General features: G+C 33.7%; 1 protein-coding gene across 12 annotated transcripts in view; it reads left to right on the top strand.

Annotated features, from left to right (window-relative positions):
* Positions 1-26,242, top strand: part of EHBP1 (EH domain binding protein 1) — a 385,114-nt gene that overhangs the window by 353,482 nt on the left and 5,390 nt on the right. For all 12 annotated transcript variants that reach the window (XM_055400514.2, XM_055400518.2, XM_055400515.2 and 9 more), the window contains 2 exons: positions 22,757-22,856; positions 23,974-24,047. In XM_055400514.2, the coding sequence (XP_055256489.1) occupies positions 22,757-22,856; positions 23,974-24,047 (174 nt within the window). The remainder of the gene's footprint in view (positions 1-22,756; positions 22,857-23,973; positions 24,048-26,242) is intronic.

The following is a 26,242-nucleotide window of genomic DNA, read 5'->3' as shown; positions in this document are numbered from 1 at the left end:
TCTATTACTGAATGTCAGTCTTATGCAATCTATAGATGCATAGTGCAATTTGTACTGTTCACTTTCAGAATTGTGGGATAAGGAAAATTATAAGAATCAACTTTTGAACAAATTCCTAATATTAACTTATAACTGTTTGTTTTGTAGAGGTTAGTGCCACATAGTTTTAACTATTTGAAAGTGTGAAGAGTCTTACAGGTCATCTAGTCTAGAACCAAAGTAAGAGATTGGCAAAGAGCTGTTCTTTTCTGAGTCTCAGTCCAACATGTTTTCCTTCTCCTATGCCATGCTGTTTGTTATACAATTCATTTTTTAAGTAAATGTTTAGAGAAAAACAATGTAGATTGCCATAATATATACGCAGTTTAAATGAATCCCTAACATGAATCTCTTAAATAACCTTAAAAGTCATATTCTACTTACTTAGCTCATATAGAGTAAACCTTTGGTAGTTTAGACTTTGAATGCTAGAGGATGTAAAATATTCTCTATAGTAAAAATACATATTTTTAAAGATTTCCTATTAGCAAAAATTAGCACATTTTAATGTAGTAAATTAACACTGATTTTGTGATACTAAAATACATTTCTTAGGTTCCAGTGGCTTTAAGTTTTTTTAAATAGATAACTGCATATTATAAAGTAATGTTGGAAATAACTGCATTATTCTTGGGTCATGGACATTATAGGTTTATTGCAGTGTGCTGTAAAATCCTTAGTAAAGGTTGTATCTTGATTCTTTTTACTTATCTTTCAAACTACATAGATACACAGCCCCTATTTAGCTTGGTAGAGTAACAAAAATTCTAGAACATTTCATTGTATCAGAATGCAAATGTATTTACATAGGAGTAAGTCTAGGTTTCCTTAAAGAGGGCAACAGAATTGAAAACTGAGGCCAACAAATAAATGAAAGTTCCTCTAAATCCATTGGATAATAGAGGTGGTGTTAAGGCTAACCATAGTGTTGAACTAAACAGAGGGATTACTCCTGGGTTTTGCATCAGTTGTTTTCTGCCGGGTGGCCTCACTTGTCAAAAAAAAAAAGTTTAACGGGCAAACATTCACATAGACACACTGAGAAAAGAAGTATGCTTAATTCCATCAAAGGTTTAAAAAAATCAATCATTAATTTATTCCAACTACAATTGTTAGTCATTTGTGAAAAGCATCTGGCCTTTAAGTCTTAGGAACCCAAACACAAGTACAATGTGAACACTTGTGAAGAAGCTTCAAATTTGTCATAATGTAAAAAAAAGCTATGCTAGTGTGTGTGTATCTGTATCTAACTATACAACTGCATTTGTTTATTCATAATACCCTAACTCCACTTCATTTTTTGGAAAATGTTATAAATGCAAACGTAATATGCTTTAAAAATCAGAAAATCTTTCACTGGCAGCTTTAAAGAGCTCAGCCTTTTTACGTTTTTTTCATGGTTGTTTAAAAGGTGGTATTTCAGCAATCTTGGTGTTACAAGTCAGAAATGGTTTCTAATGAAGTCTAAATTCAAGATAGAATATATATTTTCAAAATGGTTTCAGGAGAAACATACCCTATTTTCCATATGGCTAAGTAATTGTTAAGGTATTTGTTTTAAAGCAGGACTTAGATACTCCTGACTGCTCTCTAATTTGATATAGCTAGTCCAAATGATTTTATTCAAGAAAGTTTGGTAGGAGAATGCAGTGAAGTAGATAAATATTAATAATTTTTGCAGCTATATTCATATTGCAAAGTATAGAACTAATTCAGTCATTATTACTGTAGTAATATTCATTTTTGAACAGTTTTAAAGCTACCAGTAGAACAGCTTAATGTTGGGATTCCCTTAAATATTAAACTAGAAGTTACTCAAGTTTCATGTTATAATAATATTTATGTAAATAGGCTCACACTATAATCACAAAATTATATGTAATTTTTTTGTTTTTGTTTATTTTAAGAATGACTTTTAAATTATAGAAGGCCTAAAAAAAACCTAAAGGAGTGAAAATTGGAGCTTAAGTGAGAAATAAAGAAAAAGTTTTATCATTTTTAACTACATGCTCTGTAATATAAGATGAATAGTTAATATATAAAATCTACCCCCCACGACAACATATCACATAGTCTAGCAGTTTTCTTATTGTAAATGGAATATATGAAATGCTGCTGTCAGAGACTTCATATAGAAATGATCCATACTCTTACTATTTACTACTTTTATCAGATTACTCATATACTGTATTGCATACAGCATTGCTCTTTAGCTTCCCCTGGGTTTTTAGTAATTAGAAATAAAGAAATACTATGAATACTTCTCGTAAATAAGGTTTGATCTAAGCAAAATGACAGTAATAAACAAGCACATTTTTTATCATAGAAAAAAATTGGTTACTAATCTTCAGTTTAGACATTTAGCTCACTTAATGCCATAAATATATTATTGTTACAAGATGACTGTTTATAAAATGTATATTGAAAATCTAAAACTTTCTATGCCCTAAGTAGAATTCATGTGTAAACTTTGTTTGGTCCTCATTTCAGAGATACTGATGTCCAAAGTACTGTTAGGATACTAGACATGAGAGGAAAATCACTTAAAACCGCTTGTGAAATATAATGTTTGAAATGGTTCTTTGAGAATGTGCAGATTATGCTTACATAGGGAATCCTTCCAGCTCTCTGGGAAAATGAGCTGTTGACATTCTTTTGGGTCATCATCCAAGATAGGAGGGCAACCACAAGGATTTAGCAGATAAATTCATCCCCAAAGACCTTTATCCATTTCATTGCAACTTGGAAACATTCATGTTGAATAGTAGCATTAATGTAGCCCATTTAGCTCTTCAAAGTGAGCCTTATGTTTAAAAAAAAAAAAGGAAAAGAAAAAGAAGACGATGAAGAAAATAAAATGACTAGGGTAATAACTTATTTAAGTCTTTTAAGAGGTAGTCTTTATTTATATAAATTCTAAAATACAAACAACTTGTTTTCCTTTATTTTCAAGAATATAACTAAGGTCTATTATAGTAAGTGGTAAGCTTTTGAATTTTAACTCACTTTTATCAATCCTGTATGTTGCTTGTTAACTATTTATGACAGAGCAGAAAAGAAATTAATGTTTTAATGTTGTGGTCTGAAATGAATGACATTTTGAAAGACTGAAAATTATGTCATTGAGATTCTTTTTTTGACTCTTTATGGACTTTATGATTCAGGCAAAAGAGAAAGACAAAGTTGTGCTAAATGTATTGAGGGGTGTACTAAGATTTACACACATGTCCTTTCTAATAAATGGTGAAAAAAACTTTTTGACTCAAACTGGAATGATACTATATAGGGTTCAATGTGCAGGAAAGGTTCCCACAATGCATTGTACAAACCTAGGGCTAACAAATACCCTGCTGCTTTGAAACCCCCCCAAAAGACAAAAGCACAATGAAATAGAAAGCTTACCACCGATAGCTTTCAAAACGACAAACTAGGCAAACTATACATCTCCACCACTCCAATTTTGTCAGAATGCTAATGAGCTTGCTCTGATCTTTACTCGGCTTCCCGTGTTTTCTACATCTTCAAGGACCACATGGCGCTAGCAAAATAAAGACAACTAAATGAGAATTTCGAATGCTTTTTGTGTTAGGACCTGGTGCTTTTCAGTGGACGCGCTCGTTGAATATTCTTAACTTAAAAGAGTACAACAGGGGGTTGGGTATGAACTTTTTAACAGGAGGAAATTTGTACAAAAGTAAATTAGTGAGATGTGGAAAATATGAGAAAAATTTCTGATTAATTTCCACTCCATAATATCAATGACACCTTCAGCCCCACTCATACTCTTCTAACAAGAGATGCTGATAAAAGATGAATGATTCTGTGTTGTTCACAGTGAATGTTTAGTGGTTTTTTAATAGCAGCATTCTACATAAAAGGCACCAGGAAGTACTCCGCATTAGCAGTTGAGATCACTAGTTAATAGGATGATGTCTTTTAGCTTTTGTCACAAGATTATTAGAAAGGATGGGTTTCTGTTCTCATCGTTGCATAGTTTGGAGTGCCTGTTGAGTACAAGTGCTAAAATACAGGTTTCTCAGTATTGTTTCACATGTAAAGCAAAAAGCCTTTCAATGCAACACCTTTTTCCTTTTTTACCAGGTGATTTTGTTATTGATCTCTAATCTGCCCCTTTAGCTGTATTAAATGCTTGAAGTGTTCTGCTTTTCACTCTAGCCTTGTTGCTAGCTATTTATGTCTATAAATTCATTAACATTAAAACAGGGTCTATGTAGACCATTTGATTCTATGATTTAGAAAGTGGCAGATGATGTAGTTTTTATGGCCTAGAGTATAGAAAACAACATAAAGTTAAGATTGCCTCAGTGAATACTGTAAAAAAATGTCTTCTTTGATTAAAAAAAATTTTCTGATATTTAAATTATGTATTTGTAAGGAACATACTTTTTACTAACTCTATCTCTTTTCTCTAGCAGTCACTGTACATTTATTAGATTGGGAATAGTCAACTCCATCCCTTACCATACCCATATCTAGAAAGGGAAATGAAAACCAAAACTGGGTATATTTTTATATGTAAAGATATCTGAACTTAGAGTTAAACTGATTCTGCACAGCTAATTAATAATCAGGAGAGGAAAGGAAGGAACCCTCTACAGGTTTTGTTTGGAGAAATGTTTTGGCAATGTTTCTCAATATTTAACACATGTATTTTCTGATATTTCTATACACTTTTCTTTAAAATTTTCTCTTATCCTGAAAAATTATATTTTTGTATACTGAATTTTGTTCATATGGCTGAAGACAATATAATTTATTCACATAGCAAAATGAAAGAAAGGAACCCTATAGTAATAGAAATAACCTGGACAGTCATAGTTGATAAAGTCAACAAGAATTACAATGGAAATTTTAGAAGTTTTTTTTTAATATCTATTTATATGTCCTCTATCATTTAGTATGATATTTCTGTACTTCTTACAAGTATGAATGGGAGATAGTTTTCATGTAATAAAATGTCTCCATTATGTAGAAACAGTTTTTTAATAGTGTAATATATCTATTTTCATGTAAGTTATAATGAGAAAAGAGGCCATATCATTAAAAATAGACATTAAATTAAGTGAGGTATCTTTGGCATTTTACCTCAAAACTTAAAAAAAAAATTAAGAACTGTAGATTTCTCATTGAAGAAATTTTTTACTATATGACATACCATGGTGAAATAGAAACTGAAGTTTTTATTTTATTAGAGTGTTTCCATTTGATTTCTATAGACATAAAACATGAAATAGACAAGATTATAAGATTTTTCTGCAAAGGAACTTTCGTAAGTAAAAACAAATTTAGTGAATTTGGTGCTATAAAGTAATAAAATGATCTCTAAAGTTCCAAGATAGTATAGACTTAGCTATTGTTCCTTGATAAAATATACATGAAAATTCTTAGGGCATTAAATCTGTGTTGTAATCAAGAAGCCAGTAAAAAAAATTAACATTATATGTCTAAAAATTTTCTACAAAGTGACTGTTTAACACAATTTCTGAAGGCAATGAGCCACATCCTTTGATAGACTCTTAAGAGTTGATAGAATCGAAGTAAAATGTTAACATACTTTTGGTAAATGTGGTGTCTGTTTTGTGTCTGTGTGTTTTTAGCTGTGTTAAGATTTTAGTTACTCCAAGAATGCAAAATAATATAAAATAACTTTCTAATTGCAAGAAATAATAGTTTCATGCAATTATTTTCTAATCCAACATTCAGAAAAATTAAAGGCATTAAAAACTGTGTCAAACGATTGATTCTGTCACATACTTGATTAGCAGAGTCATAGCCAGGTGGAAGAACAGTGAGCCAGGGCCCAGTTCTCCAAAGTCTCTATGTGAACCGTCTCTCCAGTGCTCCTGTCCATCAGGTACCAAAGCCCATCTGTCCTCCCTTACTGTATCATAACTACAGGAGAGACTTTTCTTCCATTCTTAGTCCTCAGCATACCTTCACCTGAAAACATTAGGCTCAACCCCACCAGTGGTAAGTTGGGACCCTGACAGAAGGATAGCCAGAATCCCATTCTACCATGCTATATTCATTACTGCTCACTAACCCAGCTTCATAACTATGAACTTCAGTTCCCACTTTAATAGAATGAGGCTTTAATACAGCTTGAAAAATAAAAATTGGAGGAAAGAACCCAATTTTAATTCCCATAAAGGGTGAAATTTATTATCCTTTATGTCTTATGATTTTCATTCATTCATTCAACAAATATTTTTTTGAGCCTTATTATACCTCAGGCACTATACACTGAGTATAAAAGCTTAACCCTGGTTAGTGAAGTGAATATAATTAGTTCAGATTTTCTCACACTGAGCCAAAGTTGATATGGTATGGCAGCCCAAGAGGATTGTGAGAATTAAATTAGATACCTTATATCAATCATTTTTACAGTGCCTGGTGCATATACAGAGTTCAATAAATGTCAGCTATTATTATTGATATGATTCCTTTAATACCTAAGTTTGTCAAAGTTTCCTTTGAAATAAAAAATACCAAAAAATAAAAAGCACTAATATTTTAAGAATATCACCTTCAAACACTAAATGAAATATTTATAATAAGATTGTTCTCTTTGCACATTTATACATTTTATTTATTATTATGTATTACATGTACTGGAATATTCCTTTGATTATTGAAAAAGATCGATCATGAATAAAATACAGTGTAAAGAAAATAGTAAAGTTTGTTTTAAAATGAAAGTTTCCTTTTTAAGGTGCTTACCTTGCTTATGCCCTTTACTTTTCTATACCTTCCATTTTAAACATTGGTAATATTCCTAAACACTTTTCTTTCTAGTTTTTTTCCTTATGTAGTCACAAGAAAAATTAAAACAGTTGTACTTCCAGAATTTTTTTACTCTTACAATTTGTTCAGCTAATTCAAACATCTTTAATATCCGGTTCTATCTGCTTTCATTATTTGTATTATTTAAAGAGGAAACTATATAAATTATATTTAGAAGCAGTAGCACACAACCGTGGTTGAATCATTCTAGTGCACGCAATAGATACTGGATCCTAGGATTTCTCGAAAGGAATCTCGATTCAGAATGTTAAGAACCCCCTAAGGTTCTCATTTCTAACATTTGTTTCTTTTCTCCTTGGCACACACTATATGTCCCAGCTTTTTACTATATATATATACAGTCTGAAGGTGACTTTTTCATCTGCTGACTCATGTTTGTTCATTTATCGAGAGGAACAAATGTATATAATATCTGCTGGTGATATTTAGAAAGTATTTTCCACTACTAGAAATTTTGAATTGGAAATATAAAATATAATTTTTGAACCTAAAGAAGTATCACATCACCATAATTTTCAATTTGGAACATGTCTATTCCCTAAAGTGAGGTACATCCTTATTCTAGACTGCAATAAAATTTTTTAACACTTAAAAAGTAGAAATTCCAGGAAAATGTGTTTTTCTCAGCAACTATCTATGAAACAAAATTTAGGCATTTGAACTGATTTGGCAGCAACATGTTTTTTTTCTGAATGTGAAATTAAATTTGTGTAATGTCATGCCAATGCTAAAATAACATCTTATACATGGAATATCATCATTTCTTTAAAAAAAAAAAAAAAAGACTCAGTGCCTTATTTTTGAAAGGACTAAGACAGTGGTTCTCAAACTTTTATCTGCATTTAAAAAAAAACACCTGAGGAGTTTGTGTAAACTACAGAGCCCAGGCCCTGCCTAACCAATTCTGATTCAGGGGATCTGTGGTGGAGCCCATATTCCAGGAATTCTAATACAGGTGATCTGCAGAGCACATTTTAAGAAACAAGGGGCTAAAATGTGCTAAGCTCACAGTGTTACAAGTACTAAAGGAAGTAACACAACAACATAGAGAGATTTCAGAGCCACAGACATGAAAACCAGCAAGATGCCAGCTAGAATCTGGGTGGTGTTGGACAAGTTATTTATCCTCTCTGAGTCCATATTTCTTCTGTTAATTTTTTTTTAAAGACCAATGAAACCTATTTTAGAAGGTTATTGGGAGTCTAAAATATATTGCTACAGATGTAGATAAAATTTACATAAGAGTCCTTAGCATAGAACCTGGCAGAGGGTTAGCACTCAATATGAAAGTAGATGCTGCCATCAGTCATGGTTTTGTTATTTATTATTGTTTCTACCTTTACTTTAAAATTTTCCTTTGCTTTTAAGTAATATGCTTGTCCCTCATTCTATTGTAACTCTTTTCTTCCCTCAAAACACACACTTATGCATGCATGTGCATGTTCTTTCTCCCAAGAAATGCCTGAAGAACTGGTTTGGCAATTTGGCATAAGAATGGAAAGTTGTTGGGTTTTTTCTTTTTTGTTGTTGTTTTTAATCTTTGTCTTATATATAAAAACTAACTAATAAAGTTTCTGTGAACATTTTCACAACTAAATAAATAACTGGGAGAGAACCTTAGGAATTTTGCTATTCCCCCAACCCATTTCACTGAATTGATATACTAGTTATATAGTTTTGTGAAGTACATACAGAAATAAACAACTTAAGTGTTGTATTTGAGAAATTTGTTTTAGGACATCCATGTTTGAACCGACTCTCCGCTTCATACATGGATGTCCTAAAACAAATTTCTCAAATACAACACTTAAGTTGTTTATTTCTGTGTGTACTTCACAAAACTATACTGAGCGACTGAACTGAACTGATGTATGAACCAACTTTGTAAATGCATGTTCGGCTTTCCTGTTTCATTTTGTTGCTATCCTAAGAAGTTTAACCAAAATTTCATAATTTGATTTAACAAAGAATGATGTCAGAAATGGGTAAGCATATGTGAATTGCCTCCCCACTCTAGAGTCAAAATCAAGGTAGTTTATTGAAGGATATAAGCTCAGCTCCAACACCAGTCTCCTCACCTTTCCAGATGGAAACATTTTTCTCAGAAAGTACAGATGTTCATGTCCAGAGACAACTAGATACATATTGTTTCTTATTAAGTCTCCTCACCTTTGAGATAGAAATATCTAATTGAATAGCAGTGAACCTAGCTTTTATTGTTGTGCAGACTTACCAGAGTTCTGCTTTCAAATCATTGTTCATTCTATAGTAGAGATATTTCCAGTTCTTCTAGTGGATTGTAAATTATTATGTTCTTTTTTTTTTTTAGCTTTTAGTTATGCTTTTAACATTCTTCATAGGCCTCTAGGTACATCATATAAGAAAACTAAACATATAGTCATTGCATCTGTTCCGTGTTCCCACATGTCACTTCTAAGCTGGAATGTGAAAGGCATTCATGCACTCAGAGGAACTATTTCCTCAGGAAAAGCTTATAATAGAAATTAAGGAAAAACCATTGAGCTGATATCTGTTTTTAAAATGCTTCATATTACTGATTAATTTGTAATGCTTATTGCTGAATAGTTTTTTTTTTCTGTAAAGGTTTTCTGTTTTTGTTTTAATGCAGGGGGATTTGGATGAATGTTGTAGGAAGAAGAAGATTAACCAAAATCGTATAGTTATTTTTATAGCTTCATAACCTGAAAGGATAAAGTTTGGTACAATATGTATATATAAACAGTTATTTTTCTGACAGAGGACAATAGATATTACCATCATAAGAGTATATTAATTAGTTTTCCCTTTTGTTTTTATTGCTGATGACATTGAGTGGAAGATGATAATGTGAATTCACAGTACACAGAGTTATGAAGATCCAACTTGTGAGTGTCCTCTGCATTTACTAAATAGTTATATACTTTACCCACCCAAAGTCACCCAACCCCACTCCCCCAGTGCCTGTTCACTCTGAATTAACAGCACCACTTGGTGGCCAAAGCTAGGAACTGAGTAAAGTGCCAACATTTCTTCCCCACCAGCATATTATCCTCCATTAGACACTTCTGAGCTGGCCTTGGTCATCACTGTATTTGTTATGCTCTCAAAGACTCTAGTTCTTCAAGGAAAGTTAAAAATGTAAGTCAAGGACATTACTTATGCTGATACTTTCTAATTGAAAAGTAAGTTTTTCTAAATTTCGTTGATTTTAAAAAATAGAAATGGTTTTTTATATAGGAGATAAGAATTACCTACCACATAAATAATCAAAATAGTCATAAAAATTTTATTTTTTTTCAAATTTTTATTTAATAAATGGTACAAAGCACAATGCCAAAAACATTAACAGTTAAAATTTCACCAAATGATAAATTTTTAATTTCTCATGAGGATAAAATGAAAGGGAGCCCAAAATTTAAAACTGTTAATACTATTTCTTTTTAAAATATTGCTTATTTTGAATCTAAGTAAAAGTTTAAAGGAAATTATACTGAACGTTGCAAAATTGTCAGTGTAGACTTAGTAACAGTTTTGCTAAATTTTGAAATATATAACATTAACAGGGACATCATAAGAGCTAAATAGATTTGGAATTGACCATGATTTTGGGTGGGAATGTAGATTGTGTTTTTGATGTGATTGGACTGACCTTTTTTAAGTGAGCTGTAGCTTCCCTGGTAACTCAGCTGGTAAAGAACCCACCTGCAATGCAGGAGACCCCAGTTCAATTTCTAGGTTGAGAAAATCCCCTGGAGAAGGGATAGGCTACCCACTTCAGTATTCTTGGGCTTCCCTGATGGCTCAGATAGTAAAGAATCCACATGCAGTGCGGGAGATGTGGGTTCAATCCCTGGGTTGGAGAGATCCCATGGTGGAGGGCATGGCAACCCATTTCAGTATTCTTGCCTGGAAAATCCCCATGGACAGAGGAGCCTCGTGGGCTACAGTCCACGGGGTTGCAAAGAGTCGGACACAACTGAGCAACTAAGCACACAGCACAGCTTTAAAGCAAAGAGAGGGGATATACAACACAACAGAAGGACATATAAGTGGCTGCTAGAGTTTGGTTCATATAAGATTTATGCCAGAATCTGAGAGGGAGTATTGGGGAACATGATGTTCTTCAGCCTAATGGGTATCTAGGGAATTCCCTGGCAGACCAGTGTTTAGGACTCTGTGCTCGCACTGCTAAGGGCCCAGGTTCAATTCCTGGTCGGGGAGCTAAATTAATCCCACAAGCCACATGGCACAGCCCAAAAATAAATGAAGGATATTTTAAAATGTGTATCATGATAAAGGGTAAATTGAACATGTCCTTAAAATTGAGAAATCTGAAAATAATTCTATTTTTGATAAGTCTAGAGATTCTGAGGAGAAGGCAATGGCACCCCACTCTAGTACTCTTGCCTGGAAAATCCCATGGATGGAGGAGCCTGGAGGGCTGCAGTCCATGGTGTCACCAAGAGTGGGACACGACTGAGCGCCTTAACTTTCACTTTTCACTTTCATGCATTGGAGAAGGAAATGGCAACCCACTCCAGTGTTCTTGCCTGGAGAATCCCAGGAAATGGGAGCCTGGTGGGCTGCCGTCCATGGGGTCGCACAGAGTCAGACACGACTGAAGTGACTTAGCAGCAGCAGAGATTCTGAGTCACACGTTAGATTTTTATTTTCTCTGAATTTCTGACTGAAGGAACTGCTATTAGCAAGAGAACTTTTGGGATAGACTTAACAGAGCATGTGTAACCTTGGAAAGGGGACTGTTTCCTGGAGAATTTGCATTTGAGTAGCTCTTTTAAGAAAAGAAAAATGAATAATGGGTAGTTGCTAGGCTTCCATACTTAAGGGGAATGAAAAATATGGAATGATGATAGGATGCAGTTTGGTTGATTGGTCCAGTAAAATAGATTACTAAAGACATTAGACATGTCATGCTCGATGGAACATCTTAAGACTTGGACCAGTTTCCCCAGTATGTTTCCATCGGTGAGTAGGCCTTCTGATTGCACAGACAGTCAGAAAAACTGTGAGACTCTGCCAGGAAGAATCACCGTGCCTTACTCCAGTCAATAATCATAGGTATGTCAGATAGCCAGGGAGGATCCTGAAGCTTGAAGAATGTGAATCCCTACTGTTGTGTGTGTGTGTGTGTGTCTACGGAGCGAGAGAGTATAGCAACCACCATTATACTACTATATATAGCATTTATTGTAGGCCAGGCACTATTCTAAGTACTTTATATTTATTAACTCACTTAATCTAAACAAAATCCTATGAAGTAGGTTTATTATCTCCACTTTACAAATGAAGAAACTGAGGCATAGGGATCTTAAATAATTTACTCAAATTGCCACAGCTCTTAAAGAGCAGAGCTGGAACTTGAGTGCATCCTGATAATCTAGTGGTAGGCAGAGTATTCTTGTCTGGCCATTTTCACTGAAGGATGTCTCAAAGGCTCAAGTGGAATCAGAGTAGTTTGTATTTGCCCAAAAGGTACGTGGGTCTATCCCTGGGAGCCCCTGTTTCTTGAAGACATCATATACCAACCTATAATTCAGGGATCATATGTACATATCTGCATGGGAAGAAAAGCTGAATCCCCTTGACACTCCTCGATGACTGCTCTGAGGTCATTGTTAAGAATAAACAAAATACCCTCTACTAATGGGTGAACTTGTTTGTTTGTCAGAGGTTTAAAGGTTTGCTTTTTGTTTGGGGGTTTTGTTTTGGTTTTTCTGCTTTGCATATCAGAATCATTCTGAAGACTTGTCAGGGTTGGCTTGAATTCTAAATGGCCTATTCTGATTAGACTGTTTACCTATGAGTGTCAAGTAGAGTAGCTGAGAACAGTGGTTCACAGAACAGACTACCTGAATTTGAGGCCTAAGTTCCTCCACTAACTAGCTCTATTACTTTAGGTAAGTTATATTAATATAACCTCATTAAATATTTGATGCTATTATCATAATCATCATTATGATTATTATCCCCAGCCTATGAGAAGGTTATTGGTTGTCAGTCATCTGGTAAGGGAGATACGTGACATAGAGCATCCTTGAGACACTTTTCTTTCCAAGGCTTCAGGAAGCAGCACTGTGGACACAAGTCTATCATAGGTGTCTCTGTCTTTGTGAAAAGAATAACTCCACGGGGAAGGCTGAAGGGCTTTCAATGAGGTAGTATAATGCTGAAACTCAAACTTGTCACCTGGTCTGGTGTTGAAAAATACCATTTGTTACATTTGATTCAAAGTGTCATGTAATTGTCGAACCCCTGTGCAGATTAAAAGACTGCTGGAGATAGCTCCGCAGTGTCCTGTTTTCATTAGGCATCTCTGTTTAAAGAATAAATGTGGATGTAGGCTAAGAGGGCATAGGCCTAATTCCCTTTAGCTCTCCCTCACTGAATAAGGGTTTTTAAGAAGGTCCATAAGGAAGGATATACCCCAGTGTTGCCTGGTTACCTGAACCCAAGCATGATCAAACAAGGTGTGGGGAAGTTACTGTGCATGTATCGCATTAGAGGTTGAACTCATCATCCTTACTGGAAACTGGAGGCTCTGATGACACCCTGCTATGATTTTTTTAAGGACATTTCAGGACTAAGCAACATGCGGTTACCTAAAAGAGTAGCTGATTGGCTGCGTAATACATACATCTTGAGAGAAACTCTTTATTAGAATCTCTTTGGAGCATATCTAACTGATTTGTCCTTCTATATTTTAAAAATTGAATATATTTTCCACGCTTTCAACAGAATCAAATCTCATTCTTACCTGGCATTTAGTAAATCATCCTTTTTACTGATATTGCCAATTTCATAAGCTGATTTAACAATGCTGTGTTTTTAAGATCAAAATCTCTTCCTATAAAAATGATGAAGACTTACTGTCTCTGAAACTTTTTTGCTCTATAAACATTTGGTTTTTCTTGTTAGGGGATTTCTTTTATTAAGTTTATATTAATTTGTACTTCAAATTGTCATTTTATTTTAATAACTAGTAAACTTTTAGGTGTATCCTATTAGTCTGTAATTTTCGATTTTAAAACTTAACCTCTTTCACTTTTGATTAAGTAGTATTTCATGATTTACTTTGTTCTTGAATCTCTAAAATCCATTGCAAATAACTAGACTGTCATTACCTGGAGCATAGCCACATTACTGTATCACCGTAGCTGTGACGGCCTTGTATGCAGCTGTAACACTGCAGACCCAAAAGGGCATTCACTTTTGTTTTTCCAGCTGCAGAGATGAGTTTGTACTGATTCACTCACATTTTTCACCTATCTTACTTAAGACCAATGACATACTAATTATACTAACTATGGACTTTCTTATGACTTATGAATATTTAAAATATAATTTGTGTCCATGGAGATGTTTAAAAGTTCATCCTCACTCCAGCTCTCCTTGATTATGTGTCTGTCTCCATACTAGACTGTATACCCTTTTAAGGGCAGGGACCATACCTTCGTCATCTTTCTATCTCCAGTTCTCAGCTCAGTGCTGCCTTGCCATTATCATCCTCTTCCTCATCATCATCACAGCTAGCATTTTTAGTCTTGGGCACTATGCTAAGGACTTCACATGGATTTTCTCATTTAATTCCTCCATCAACCATGAGGTAAGTAATGTGATTATGCTCATAGAGAGGGAGACTGAGGTTTGGAGAGATTAATTAGTCTAAGATCAAGGGACTCCAAGTCATTTTTTTTTTTAACTGAACTGGAAGAAAAGCCACTTGGGATACAAATTCAGTGTTTATCTTCTTTGCATCTTATTCAGAATGACAGACCTAACCAGCCACAGAAACTGTAGATGGTATACATTTATAAAGTATACTTAGCCCTACCAGAATTTATATTGATATCCACAGGAGTTTCTCAGGATTAATGTAAGTAAGCATTCATAAAGGTAGTCTACAATTTATAAGAGGTCTTTATTCTATTAATAAAGTTCATCTTTATTAATGAGTCAAGTGCTTTTCCATAAAGTTCTTAAATCATGGATTGAGTTCCCATACCACTCCATAAAAAACTATATGTCCAAATAACCTTAAAAAAGATGAACCTCCCAGTGAGAAGGTCTCCCCCAGAGAGTTTTGAGTTACTTGAATATATAAAACTTTAGTAATATCGCTTATAACATTTATCTATATATGCATGTCTATTTATTTTTGTAACTTACTTATTGATGGCTGTCTGGGTCTTTGTCGCTGTGTGGACGCTTCTCTGTTCCGGCAGGCAGAAGCTACTCTCTAGTTGCGGTGCAGGGGTTCCTTACTGCGGTGGTTCCTCTTTTTGTGGAACGTGGGCTCTACGGTGCACACACTTCAGTAATTGGGACACATGGGCTCAGTTGTGGTTCCCAGTCTCTGCAGCATAGGCTCAATAGTTGTGGCACATGGGCTTCACTGCTATGCAGTATGTGGGATCTTCCCGGATCAGGGATAGAACTTGTGTCTCCTGTATTGGCAGGCAGATTCTTTACCGCTGAGCTACCAAGGAAGCCCCTACATATGTATTTAAAATCACATCTTAAAATGCATCTAGAAATAATATTGGGATTTCCCTGGTGGTCCAGTGGTTAAGAATCTGCACTTCCAATGTAGGGGGTGCAGGTTTGATCCTTGATTGAGGAACTGGGATCCCATTTGCCAAGCAGTGCAGCCAAATGATAAAAATTTTAAAAACAATTTTTAATGAAAAAACTGAAGTATTGTTTCTTTCACTTCCACTTTTCCAGAAATAATTTTACTCAACTCTTCATGCTCATCTTTAACATTAATATCTCTGTCGCTTTTAGGACCACTCTTTTAAGTTATTTCCATGACATGACTGCACGAAGGCTGTAGGAGAGGGAGGAGGTAAAGAGACTGCCAGGTGCAGGCCAAACAAAGGTGGGGGCTTCAAGAGAGGGGAGATACAGCAGGGGAAGCTATCTTTCTCTAAGTGTGGCTCACAATTTAAGTTTTCCTCTTATTGGAGGATGCCCAGTTGATCCTCCAAGTAGACAGTAGTCTGTTTGGTTGAATGATGTGTATAAAAGTGACTCACTGTATTTTTTCTGATTTTACAGAATATGTTAAATGCACACTGAAAAATAAATATAGTTTCCAAGCTCTGTTTTGAGTGTTTTGAAAGTGAAAGTCACTCAGTCGTTTGTGTCTGACTCTGCGACCTCGTGGACTTTAGCCTGCCAGGCTCCTTTGTCCATGGAGTTCTCCAGGCAAGAATAATGGAGTGGGTTGCCATTTCCTCCTCCAGGGGATCTTCCCAACCCAGGGATCGAACCCGCATTGCAGATTTCCTCACATTGCAGGCAGAGTCTTTACCATCTAGGCCACCAGGGAAGTGTTTTGAATTTAGCCTAGTGCATATTTGTTGATAGTCAAGATAGTCATGCTTTATCTGAAATGTGGGTCATGCTAATACTTTTAAAAAGCTCTTAGCACTGAAGTTATGGAAGCAACTCCATCCCACATGTAATTTCTTAAAAAATACTAAACTGTAAATAAATACAAACAATTTTATCAGTTATGAATTTTCCCATGATGATTATTTTCATGCTTTTTAGTTTATCTTTTTTTATTATCTTAGGTGTGTGCTTAATTTACCTTTTGAGAAATTGAGCACTGATTTTTGGCATAGCAAGGCTATTCAGACTCTACCAAGAACTTGGCACAAGAAGATTGTTATTAATTTCTGGACTTTAGAAGTAGCTTTTTCTTTTGTATAGGTCTATGATGGAAGAGACTCGGTGAACTTGTCTATACCTCCTCCTGCATAGATACATGCATAGAAGTCTGTAGAGAGAGATTGCCCTGAATCTCTCCTCACACTTTGTTTTATCAAATGAGCAAATGAAAGATGTGTTTGAGAGAATATATTAGTTTTTATTTTACTTCAACAAAAGGAGACAGGATTTTCACCAACGTTTATGTTATTAATACTATAACAAATATATCAAGCTAAGCAAATTGTTTTAAGACAATTGCTGCTGAAGACATCAGTAAGGATTATGGTTCTTCATTTATGTTGATTGCTGTTTGAGGATATTCTTAGTGTAGAAACATTTATCAACTGTTTGCTTACATAGTAAAGTTTGTTTTCATAATAAAGCTCTATTTCCTAAGTTTAAAATATTCTCTAAACCGTGAACTTCCAGATGTTCAAGCAGGTTTTAGAAAAGGCAGAGGAACCAGAGATCAAATTGCCAACATCCACTGGATCATGGAGAAAGCAAGAGAGTTCCAGAAAAACATCTATTTCTGCTTCATTGACTATGCCAAAGCCTTTGACTGTGTGGATCACAATAAACTGTGGAAAATTCTGAAAGAGATGGGAATACCAGACCACCCGACCTGCCTCTTGAGAAACCTGTATGCAGGTCAGGAAGCAACAGTTAGAACTGGACATGGAACAACAGACTGGTTCCAAATAGGAAAAGGAGTATGTCAAGGTTGTATATTGTCACCTTGCTTATTTAACTTATATGCAGAGTACGTCATGAGGAACGCTGGGCTGGAAGAAGCACAGGCTGGAATCAAGGTTGCTGGGAGAAATATCAATAACCTCAGATATGCAGATGACACCACCCTTATGGCAGAAAGTGAAGAGGAACTCAAAAGCCTCTGGATGAAAGTGAAAGAGGAGAGTGAAAAGTTTGGCTTGAAGCTCAACATTCAGAAAACGAAGATCATGGCATCTGGTCCCATCACTTCATGGGACATAGATGGGGAAACAGTGGAAACAGTGTCAGACTTTATTTTTGGGGGCTCCAAAATCACTGCAGATGCTGATTGCAGCCATGAAATTAAAAGACGCTTACTCCTTGGAAGGAAAGTTATGACCAACCTAGATAGCATATTAAAAAGCAGAGACATTACTTTGCCAACAAAGGTCCATCTAGTCAGGGCTATGGTTTTTCCCATGGTCATGTATGGATGTGAGAGTTGGACTGTGAAGAAAGCTGATCACCAAAGAATTGATACTTTTGAACTGTGGTGCTGGAGAAGACTCTTGAGAGTCCCTTGGACTGCAAGGAGATCCAACCAGTCCATTCTAAAGGAGATCAATCCTGGGTGTTCACTGGAAGGACTGATGCTAAAGCTGAAACTCAAATACTTTGGCCACCTCATGCGTCAAGTTGACTCACTGGAAAAGAGTCTGATGCTAGGAAGGATTGGGGGTGGGAGGAGACGGGGACGACAGAGAATGAGATGGCTGGATGGCATCACCGACTTGATGGACATGAGTTTGAGTGAACTCCGGAAGTTGGTGATGGACAGGGAGGCCTGGCGTGCTGTGATTCATGGGGTCGCAGAGAGTCGGACACGACTGAGCGACTGAACTGAACTGAAACTAGGGCGCTGGAGTCCTATAGTAATATTGACTTTGGAGTTCATGTGTCCATGTCCCTATATAACTGCAGTAAATTAATCTTTCTCATTCATTAAGTAAATCTACCAGACTATCTCCTTTGTTATTAAAATGTTTCTCTGGTAACAGTTAGTTGGACACATTCATGTGTATCTCTATTGTAATATATTAACTCTTTCAGAGGTCGTCATACTCAGGTAATTATAACATAGGGACCATTACTAATGGGAACTTTTTTGTTTTTAGTGTTTGATTTGGCTTTGCTACATTGTGTCCTTTAAGGGCCATATGTGCTAGTCAGCCATCTCCACTATGGAGCTATGGCAAGATTTCAGCGTTCTTTAATGTTTTCATGGTAGAAAACCGTGAATTTGTATGTATGTTCAACAGCACCTTCATCTTTATGTTTTCATTTTCTCCTGTTGAATTAATCTTCTGTTCAGTTAAAATTGTGTTGTTCCTTGTTTTGCATTTATATAAGAATTCATTGTCTGAAAATATATCTTTCTAAATAGATAATAAGCTTATGGTGAAAGATTAATTAGTTAAGGTTAACTAGTAGACAGTTTAAAAAATATAATTCATAATTTTAAAGTTTTACCATCATTTTCCTTTTGTTCATTTTAAAATTTACATTGAAAATGCTGCTTTTAAAAAAGCACATGAAAACTATATACACGTTCCTGGGTGAAGGAATGAATTTTTAAGTGGAATTAAACCTTTTAATCATTTTGGAAGGGAGGAGATGGAATATAAAGGCAGATGTTAACTAACACTTATTTTATTAAGTATTTGTACTACATGAAGTGCTGTATTATTCTGCTTTGTATTAAGTAGGTTTTGTTAACTGTGTGATAGGAAGAATTATTTGAAGTCATATTTACATGTGACTTCTGCTATTATTATGCTTCATTATTTAGTAATTTTTATAAATCATACTCTGGCTATCATAATTAAAGAGAAAACTGACAATAAGAGATTGTGATGTCAGAAAGATGTGACATTCCAGGAGGCAGAATAAAAATCTGAATTCTTTAAGGAAATAAAAAAAAAATTATCACAGTATTAATTAGTCAATACTTTAAGGTGATATTTTATTGATAGTATATTTATAATACACATGAAGCACTCTGCTTTAAAATAGTATAACAGCCTAGCCATGCTTTCACATTTTAGTAACTGTGTACTGAACTGTAGAATTTTGTCATTTTTTTAGTTTTAAAATGGTCTTCAGTAGTATAGGTCTTGAATTTTTCAGTTCATGAAACTGAAAAAAATATTTAAATTTCAGCTTTGGCTCTAAGGTGATAAAAATGTAGTTGTGATTACAAATTAAAGATAATTTTGAAAGCAAGATAATTAACTCGGTGAGTTTAAACAAGATAAAATTATTTATGGGCATTTTATAAAATAATGACAATCTTCATTTTAAGCTACAATGTAAAGTGCTTTATTCTGAGATTATGTATTGTGGCAGAAGCTAAAACTGCCTTTTTTCTAACAGTGCCAGAATACAACCTCTTTTTCTTTTTGCACTAACAAGACTGCTTTACCACCACAGCCCACTCTAAGTAATTAAATCAATCCTTTGTACTTACCGTATTCTCCTCTAGTGACGGTACTAGATCTGATTATATGCTTCATGCATATTCAAAGTACCTCACTGACAGCTCTTTAATGAGCTCTTACTTAATCAGTATGAACAATGTTCATCTTGTTCTTTTTTTTCCTCATGCATTAGAGCTAGGAACAGTTGGGAAAAATGAAACATCCAGCATTCATTTGAAAAATATATTGTACTTTGAAAAGTGTCTAAGCTGAGGAAGTTGCATTCTGCCCTTTAAAAGTCTGATGGACAAATTGGATTACTAGTATTGGATTAAATAACAAATGGTTGGAGGAGAAATGAGAAAAGCTCACTGTGATCACAGGCTTTAATATTTTTTGTTACTTATAAAGCTAAAGGGGTCTTTAACCAGTTATTAAAGTCAGGATTAATTTGTAATGGTTCAACTTACTGGCTTTTAAAAGCTTTTTAAATTTAAAAAATTTTAAATCCCTAAAAACAATAGTATGATGATGTATTAGAAGAAAATTTAAAGGCTAAGTATAGATTTCCATCATTGTGTACTATCTCAGATAAGGAGTTAGTGATGGTTTAACCTCAAATATGTTTTTCAGTTAATTTATATCATCTAGGTATCACTGAATAATATATCTTTAAATATGTGTTATTGTTTGGCTTATTCCCTTTTTAAACATGAGACTCTCCTCATTTCCTAATAATTAGGAAAGGTGCATCTTTTATTCTTACCTAGAAATCATAGGCATGAGTTAAACTGAAAATAACACAGTAGTACCACATCAGTATTGTTGTTCTCAAGGAAGCAGTCTTCCATTGAAGAAAATGATGCTAATTTAAGAGTAGGCTAGATGCTTCTAGTGTTATTGCCTGAAAGCCTGAATTACAGGTTTAGGTTAAATTCAAAACAAAGTTTTAATATGTTTATATTTTTAGAAACCAGTGAGGTTATGAACACAAAAATTAAGTCTTTAATCAGAAAACAAAATATCATAAAAACGGCACCTATTAATATTGCACACATGTGTCATTTCACTGATCAAAAAGGCCTTCACCAGGGTACAATTGGCCTTTTTCCAAATTGCAAGCTTTTTCTCAGCTTTTTCTTTTTACTCTTTCTTCTTTTGTTGCTACCCAGGGATTTGTGCCTATCGCAGCCTATATCACATGACCAGTGTCAAGACATCACATGGTCCAAAGTGAATACAAAACCAGTTACCCTAAAAGAGAGATTAAAAATGCTGTAAAACAATAAAAGACTTTTGTTCATACTCTAAAAGAATCTATCCCAGATCTGCTTCATATCATAAAGTTTAACAGACTTTAATGAAAGCACATATCTCTCACTCTTTTCCCTAATAATGAAAAACAGACATCTGTTTTACAGGGATGCTCTGAAATACATGTTTAATCTTACACACAGATCAGCTCTTTATAGTCTATTTTCATTCTAAAACTTTCTTCAAATTTCTATTAATGTGGAAATAGTTAATTATGTCACATCCATAATTTATGCAAGTATTACAAGAATGAAGTAGATCTTTGAACAGCATGACAACAAATCGAGGGCCCTTATGTTAAAGAAAAAAAAACATGTATGTGTCCAGACATGGTATATACCTGTGTGTATTAGACATAGCTACCTATGTGGTCTGGAAGAAGATATGCTAAACTGTTATAGTACTTCTGGAGAAGGGAGGTAGATAGACAAATTAGAGAGGGGGTTGGTGAAGAGGACTTGACTTTTAACTCAATTATATCTCTGTGTTGCTTGAATATTTTTTAATGAACTGGTAGTGTGTTTGAAAGTTAAAAGAAAATATCTAAAGAAGAAAATAAAACTTAGGAAATTAGGATATTTAGGCTTCACCTGGGATATTTAGTTTTTTTGCTAGATATTTAAGTTAACCCTATGAATCTATCTAGAAGTTGGACTGAAGTATTAAATAATGGCCTAGCAAAACAGTAAACCAATCATGGATGAAATTCAGAAGAAAACAAAGTCAAAGAATTATAAATTTAACTGGATACAATTTGAAGGCAGTTTGGAGGAAGAAGGTGGGGTATTAATATTTTTCTCAAGTATGATTGTGGCCTTCTTCTATATGAATAATAGCAAATATATGCTATATATTATAATCCTTTTGAGGGGAGGAGTACTATAGATGATGGAATGAATATTAGGGAAAATGAATTTTAAATGTGTAATCAGTAAATTTAGAACCTGACATTTAAAATCATCTCTCTGCTCAAATGTTTTCTCATTTACTGAAGATTATTATGTTATTTTTTCACAGATAGATGTAAGTATTTTTGTAGCCTGGTTATTTACAATATATTTAAAATAATTTGCAAGTGTTTACCCTATTAGGGATGATGAGTTCTGGAAATGTATATGCATGTTTATATCTTCAGTTTACTTTTGGGAAGGAAAATAAGAAAAAAAGCAAGTCATTACAGGTGGAAGCTCTCACAAAATCTCTTGACTTCTCTGATCTTCCTGCTAGTCTTGTAATTCTCGTAATGATTTTTTAATGTGGTTTTTAATTAATTTATTTATTTTTATCATGACCATAAGTCTGTTAGCTTCATGAGTTCCTCATTGAAATATAATAACAAGTCAACCTCTGGGGAGGATTTAAAAGTTGGAACACTTTTTTTTAAATGTGCATTAGTATGATCTGTAGATATGTTCAGGGGACTGAAATATACATGCTGAATAATACCTCCTTTAGAGATTGGTTTATGAATTTTTAAATATTGATTCCTTTTCTCAGACCTTAATCTTATACATAAACTGTTATAAACAGTTTAATTTGTACTATTGGGTTAGCTAAAATATGTTTCATGTTTAAAAAAAACAAGACTTATGCTGAACTGTTATTTGGCTTGTAAAATAGAAAAAACAATACCTCTTCTTAAATTATAGGAAGGAACACAGAAGAAGAAGAAGCTATGATGCAGGAGTGGTTTATGTTAGTTAATAAGAAAAATGCCTTAATAAGAAGAATGAACCAGCTGTCTCTCCTGTAAGTACTTATCACTGCTTGTTTTTCCTACAACATTGAGGAATCTTAGACTTTCTATCATTGTCTTTCTTGGGATTTCATATTTATTAGGCTTAATTTTTTCTTTCTTTAGAGATCATATTTTATATAAAAATAAAATTTAAAATACTATATAACCATTTTTATTTGAAGAGTAAGAATTTTAAAATAGAGTATTAGATACTGAAAAAATGTATTTATTATAATAAAGCCAAGTAATGTAAATAATTTGGGGGTTTAAGAAATCACTTGTGCACAAAAAAGGATGTTTGGTTTATATTAAGGAGAAAAAGGAATAAAACTGAAGTTTATTTAACATCAAATTTTCAGTTAAAAATTAAATAATTCTTAATAAGGACAAAAGTACCTTTGTATTCTACAGATAATGTTACCCTAAATTTTGGGATAAAAGATTAATAATTTACACAGAAGTGACCTTTTTATGACTCCAAGAATTACAGTAAAATGGAGACTAAACCAAATGTAAGCATTCTCAAGTCTTTAGCATTTAGTTCACATAGGACTTAATGCTTGTCCCTTTTTCTCACTAGCAGTATTCTTATATATTATGCCACCTAGTGTGGGAAGAAGCAGGTTTACATTTTATTTTAGTGAAAACCTCTATTTTTGTCATTTCTGCAATGCCTTGACTTAATAAAAGAATTATGAAGTACAGAACTTAATTAATCCTGATTTTTTTTATTGTCTATTAAATTTGCACTGCTAGTACTTTGATGTTTCTTGTACTCTTTTCACATGGAGTTCTAGACAAAAAGGTGTTTATTGACAGTTATGAAAAATATTTTATGAAATAGCTTTATACCTGGCACTTAAGACAAGAAGCATTGAAGAATAAGATTACTTATCCACAGATTAAAATATGCTTTTGTGCAACTCAAAATTGAAGGAGAAAAATAATACCACTAGTAAGTATTCACCCTGAGGAAGATTTTAGGTTTGTGTATCATTTGTTTTGAGTAGCTTAAAGTTAAAGAGGAAAGTCAGTTATGAGTCCTAAAATCAATGTAACCTAAAGGTTTTTTTAAGTGTTTAATGATTTAGTAATTAGCATATTGATGAACTTTTGCAACTTGCCTAGGGAAAAAGAACACGATTTAGAGCGAAGGTATGAGTTGCTGAATCGGGAATTGCGGGCAATGCTAGCCATTGAAGGTAAGAGACACCATGGCCCAGTGAGGTGTGTAAAGTGTCAGTTGTCAAAGAGATTTAGAGTGTAATATACTTCAGTCTCACTAGGTGTGGTTTGACTAGGGACATATAGGAGTTCCAAATACATGTCTTAGATTCAGAAACCAATAGTCATGTAAAACCTTAGGACCCTAATTCAGATCATCATTTTGTTTACTATTAAACATAAAATTGTAAGCTTAAAAGTCCATTAAATAGAAAATATAGGTAGTTAAATGATTTCATTTTATGTGCAAGTTAAAGTTGCTTCCACTGCAGAGGTTTGAGAAAGATTTATCATTTTGATTTTTCACATTCAGATTCTAAATTTTACCTTAGAATTTAATTGGTGTCCATATAAATATATCACTATCCAGTCTGCTATAGTTCTTAAGATTCCAACTATTATTAAGTAAATAGTCAAAGATTCAGGCATATGAGATAAATTCAACACTTTCACACATTTATATAAGCTTTTAAATGAATAACATATATAGTAATCCTAAGTATGGTTCATAATGTCGATAAACATCAGCTGGCTTAACTATGGCATTTATTATATATGGTTATTTTTTAAAATTCTTTGGTATTTTAGAATGCTGTTCTCCTTATACCTCTTAGTTGAAAATGTCTTATAGTTCAAAGATGTCTGCTTAAGAGCTAATCCTTTGGGCTCTGTAAAATGGACCTTTTGTCTAATCAATGCAAATTGATTTTCCTATTCTATATTGACCTCTTAACCCACTGACTGTCCATGGTAATTTCTTTCTTCACCTGATAAGGCACCTGATCTATAAGAAGTCAATTATAATTAGTTCAGAAACTAGAAATTTAAGTTTGTAAGAGAAAGTAAAATGAAACCATATATTTTTTGAATAGTTTAATTAATATTGTTATTAAATAAAACACATGCTGTTTATCTAAATACTATCTTCTGCATTTATAGAAGCTTTATTTTTACTTTTATATTCCTAATATCATTTGATACATATGACATTTGTATATCCTAATTTATTAATTAGATTTACTTTATTTAAAAGGCTTCAGATAACTAATTTTCTTCAAGTGGCTGTCAAATTATACCACTAATGACTATAAAGTTTGTCAGAATTATTTAAGAAGTTCCATGAAACTTGCCATTGAAATAAAATGCACAAATATACTAAATGGTGTTTTTCCTCTTGATATAATTTTTGTTGTCGTGTTATAGTCTTTAAAAGAGACTGGAAAGTTTAACAGTCATTTGAAAAGTAGGTATAGCAAATTCTATTTATATGATAGTTATATGTACAATGTAAAATATATGTGTATATAGTATGTATAATGTATATATAACTCTTATAGTTTATTCTTAATAGATTCATTATGCTCAATACAGAATATTACAATTTTTAAAAATTTACTCTCTCGTGTTTAGTAAGTTAAATCATCCCTAAGATGCAACTTGATACAATACAGTTGACTTTTAAGGCAGATCCTGCTTCTATCCCAAAACCATTATTATTACCATATAGTACCATCTTTAAGGAGGGCCATGATACATATAAAACATCCCAGTTTCATTGGCATCCTACGCCTATGTAGTAGACCTTCAGTCTTAATTAAATAATCTAACATTTTTCTGCCTGATCCTCTTGTACACATGGAAGAACAGTAGAAAGTATTTTTGAAGAAGAGGGAAAAAATGTTTTTCTTTTCAGACAGCTTTAATGCAATTGTTACTTTTTTGAGGATTTGTTCTATTTTTTAATTAATGCTATTGTCCCATATCTGATTGTGCCTTAAATCTCTCAGCCAATTTCTGTTGTTGGTTGACACGAAAAAGAGGCTTGAGGAAAGAAACAGCCTGTTGATTACAAATAAAGACACTTTCTCAGAGGAAGGCCTGCCTCGCTAGCCTGGGCAATATGTGGCTTGGGCTGTCCTAGAGAAATACTGGTCATCATGATTATCAGTTCTTTGAAGACAGTGTCCTCTGAGCCAGCTCTTGGAATGGACACACATGCAGTTCAGCAGTCTTTTGGAGCATTAAATCACTGCAGAAAAACGCATGAACAGGCAACACTGATTGGTTTTGTTTCGCTTTCCTTTGTTTTAAAGTTCCTTTCTCTTTTCTTTCCCATCTCTTCTTCTTAGTAGCCATGAGATGTTTTTCATAATAAATAAACTAAAATATTTTC

Source organism: Moschus berezovskii, chromosome 11 (assembly GCF_049115385.1).
Source record: "Moschus berezovskii isolate FMDL1 chromosome 11, NW_MosBer_1.0, whole genome shotgun sequence".
Taxonomy (NCBI): Eukaryota; Metazoa; Chordata; class Mammalia; order Artiodactyla; family Moschidae; genus Moschus; species Moschus berezovskii.
The sequence above is the reverse complement of the archived record's forward strand: the minus strand, read 5'-3'. Positions and strand labels throughout refer to the sequence as shown.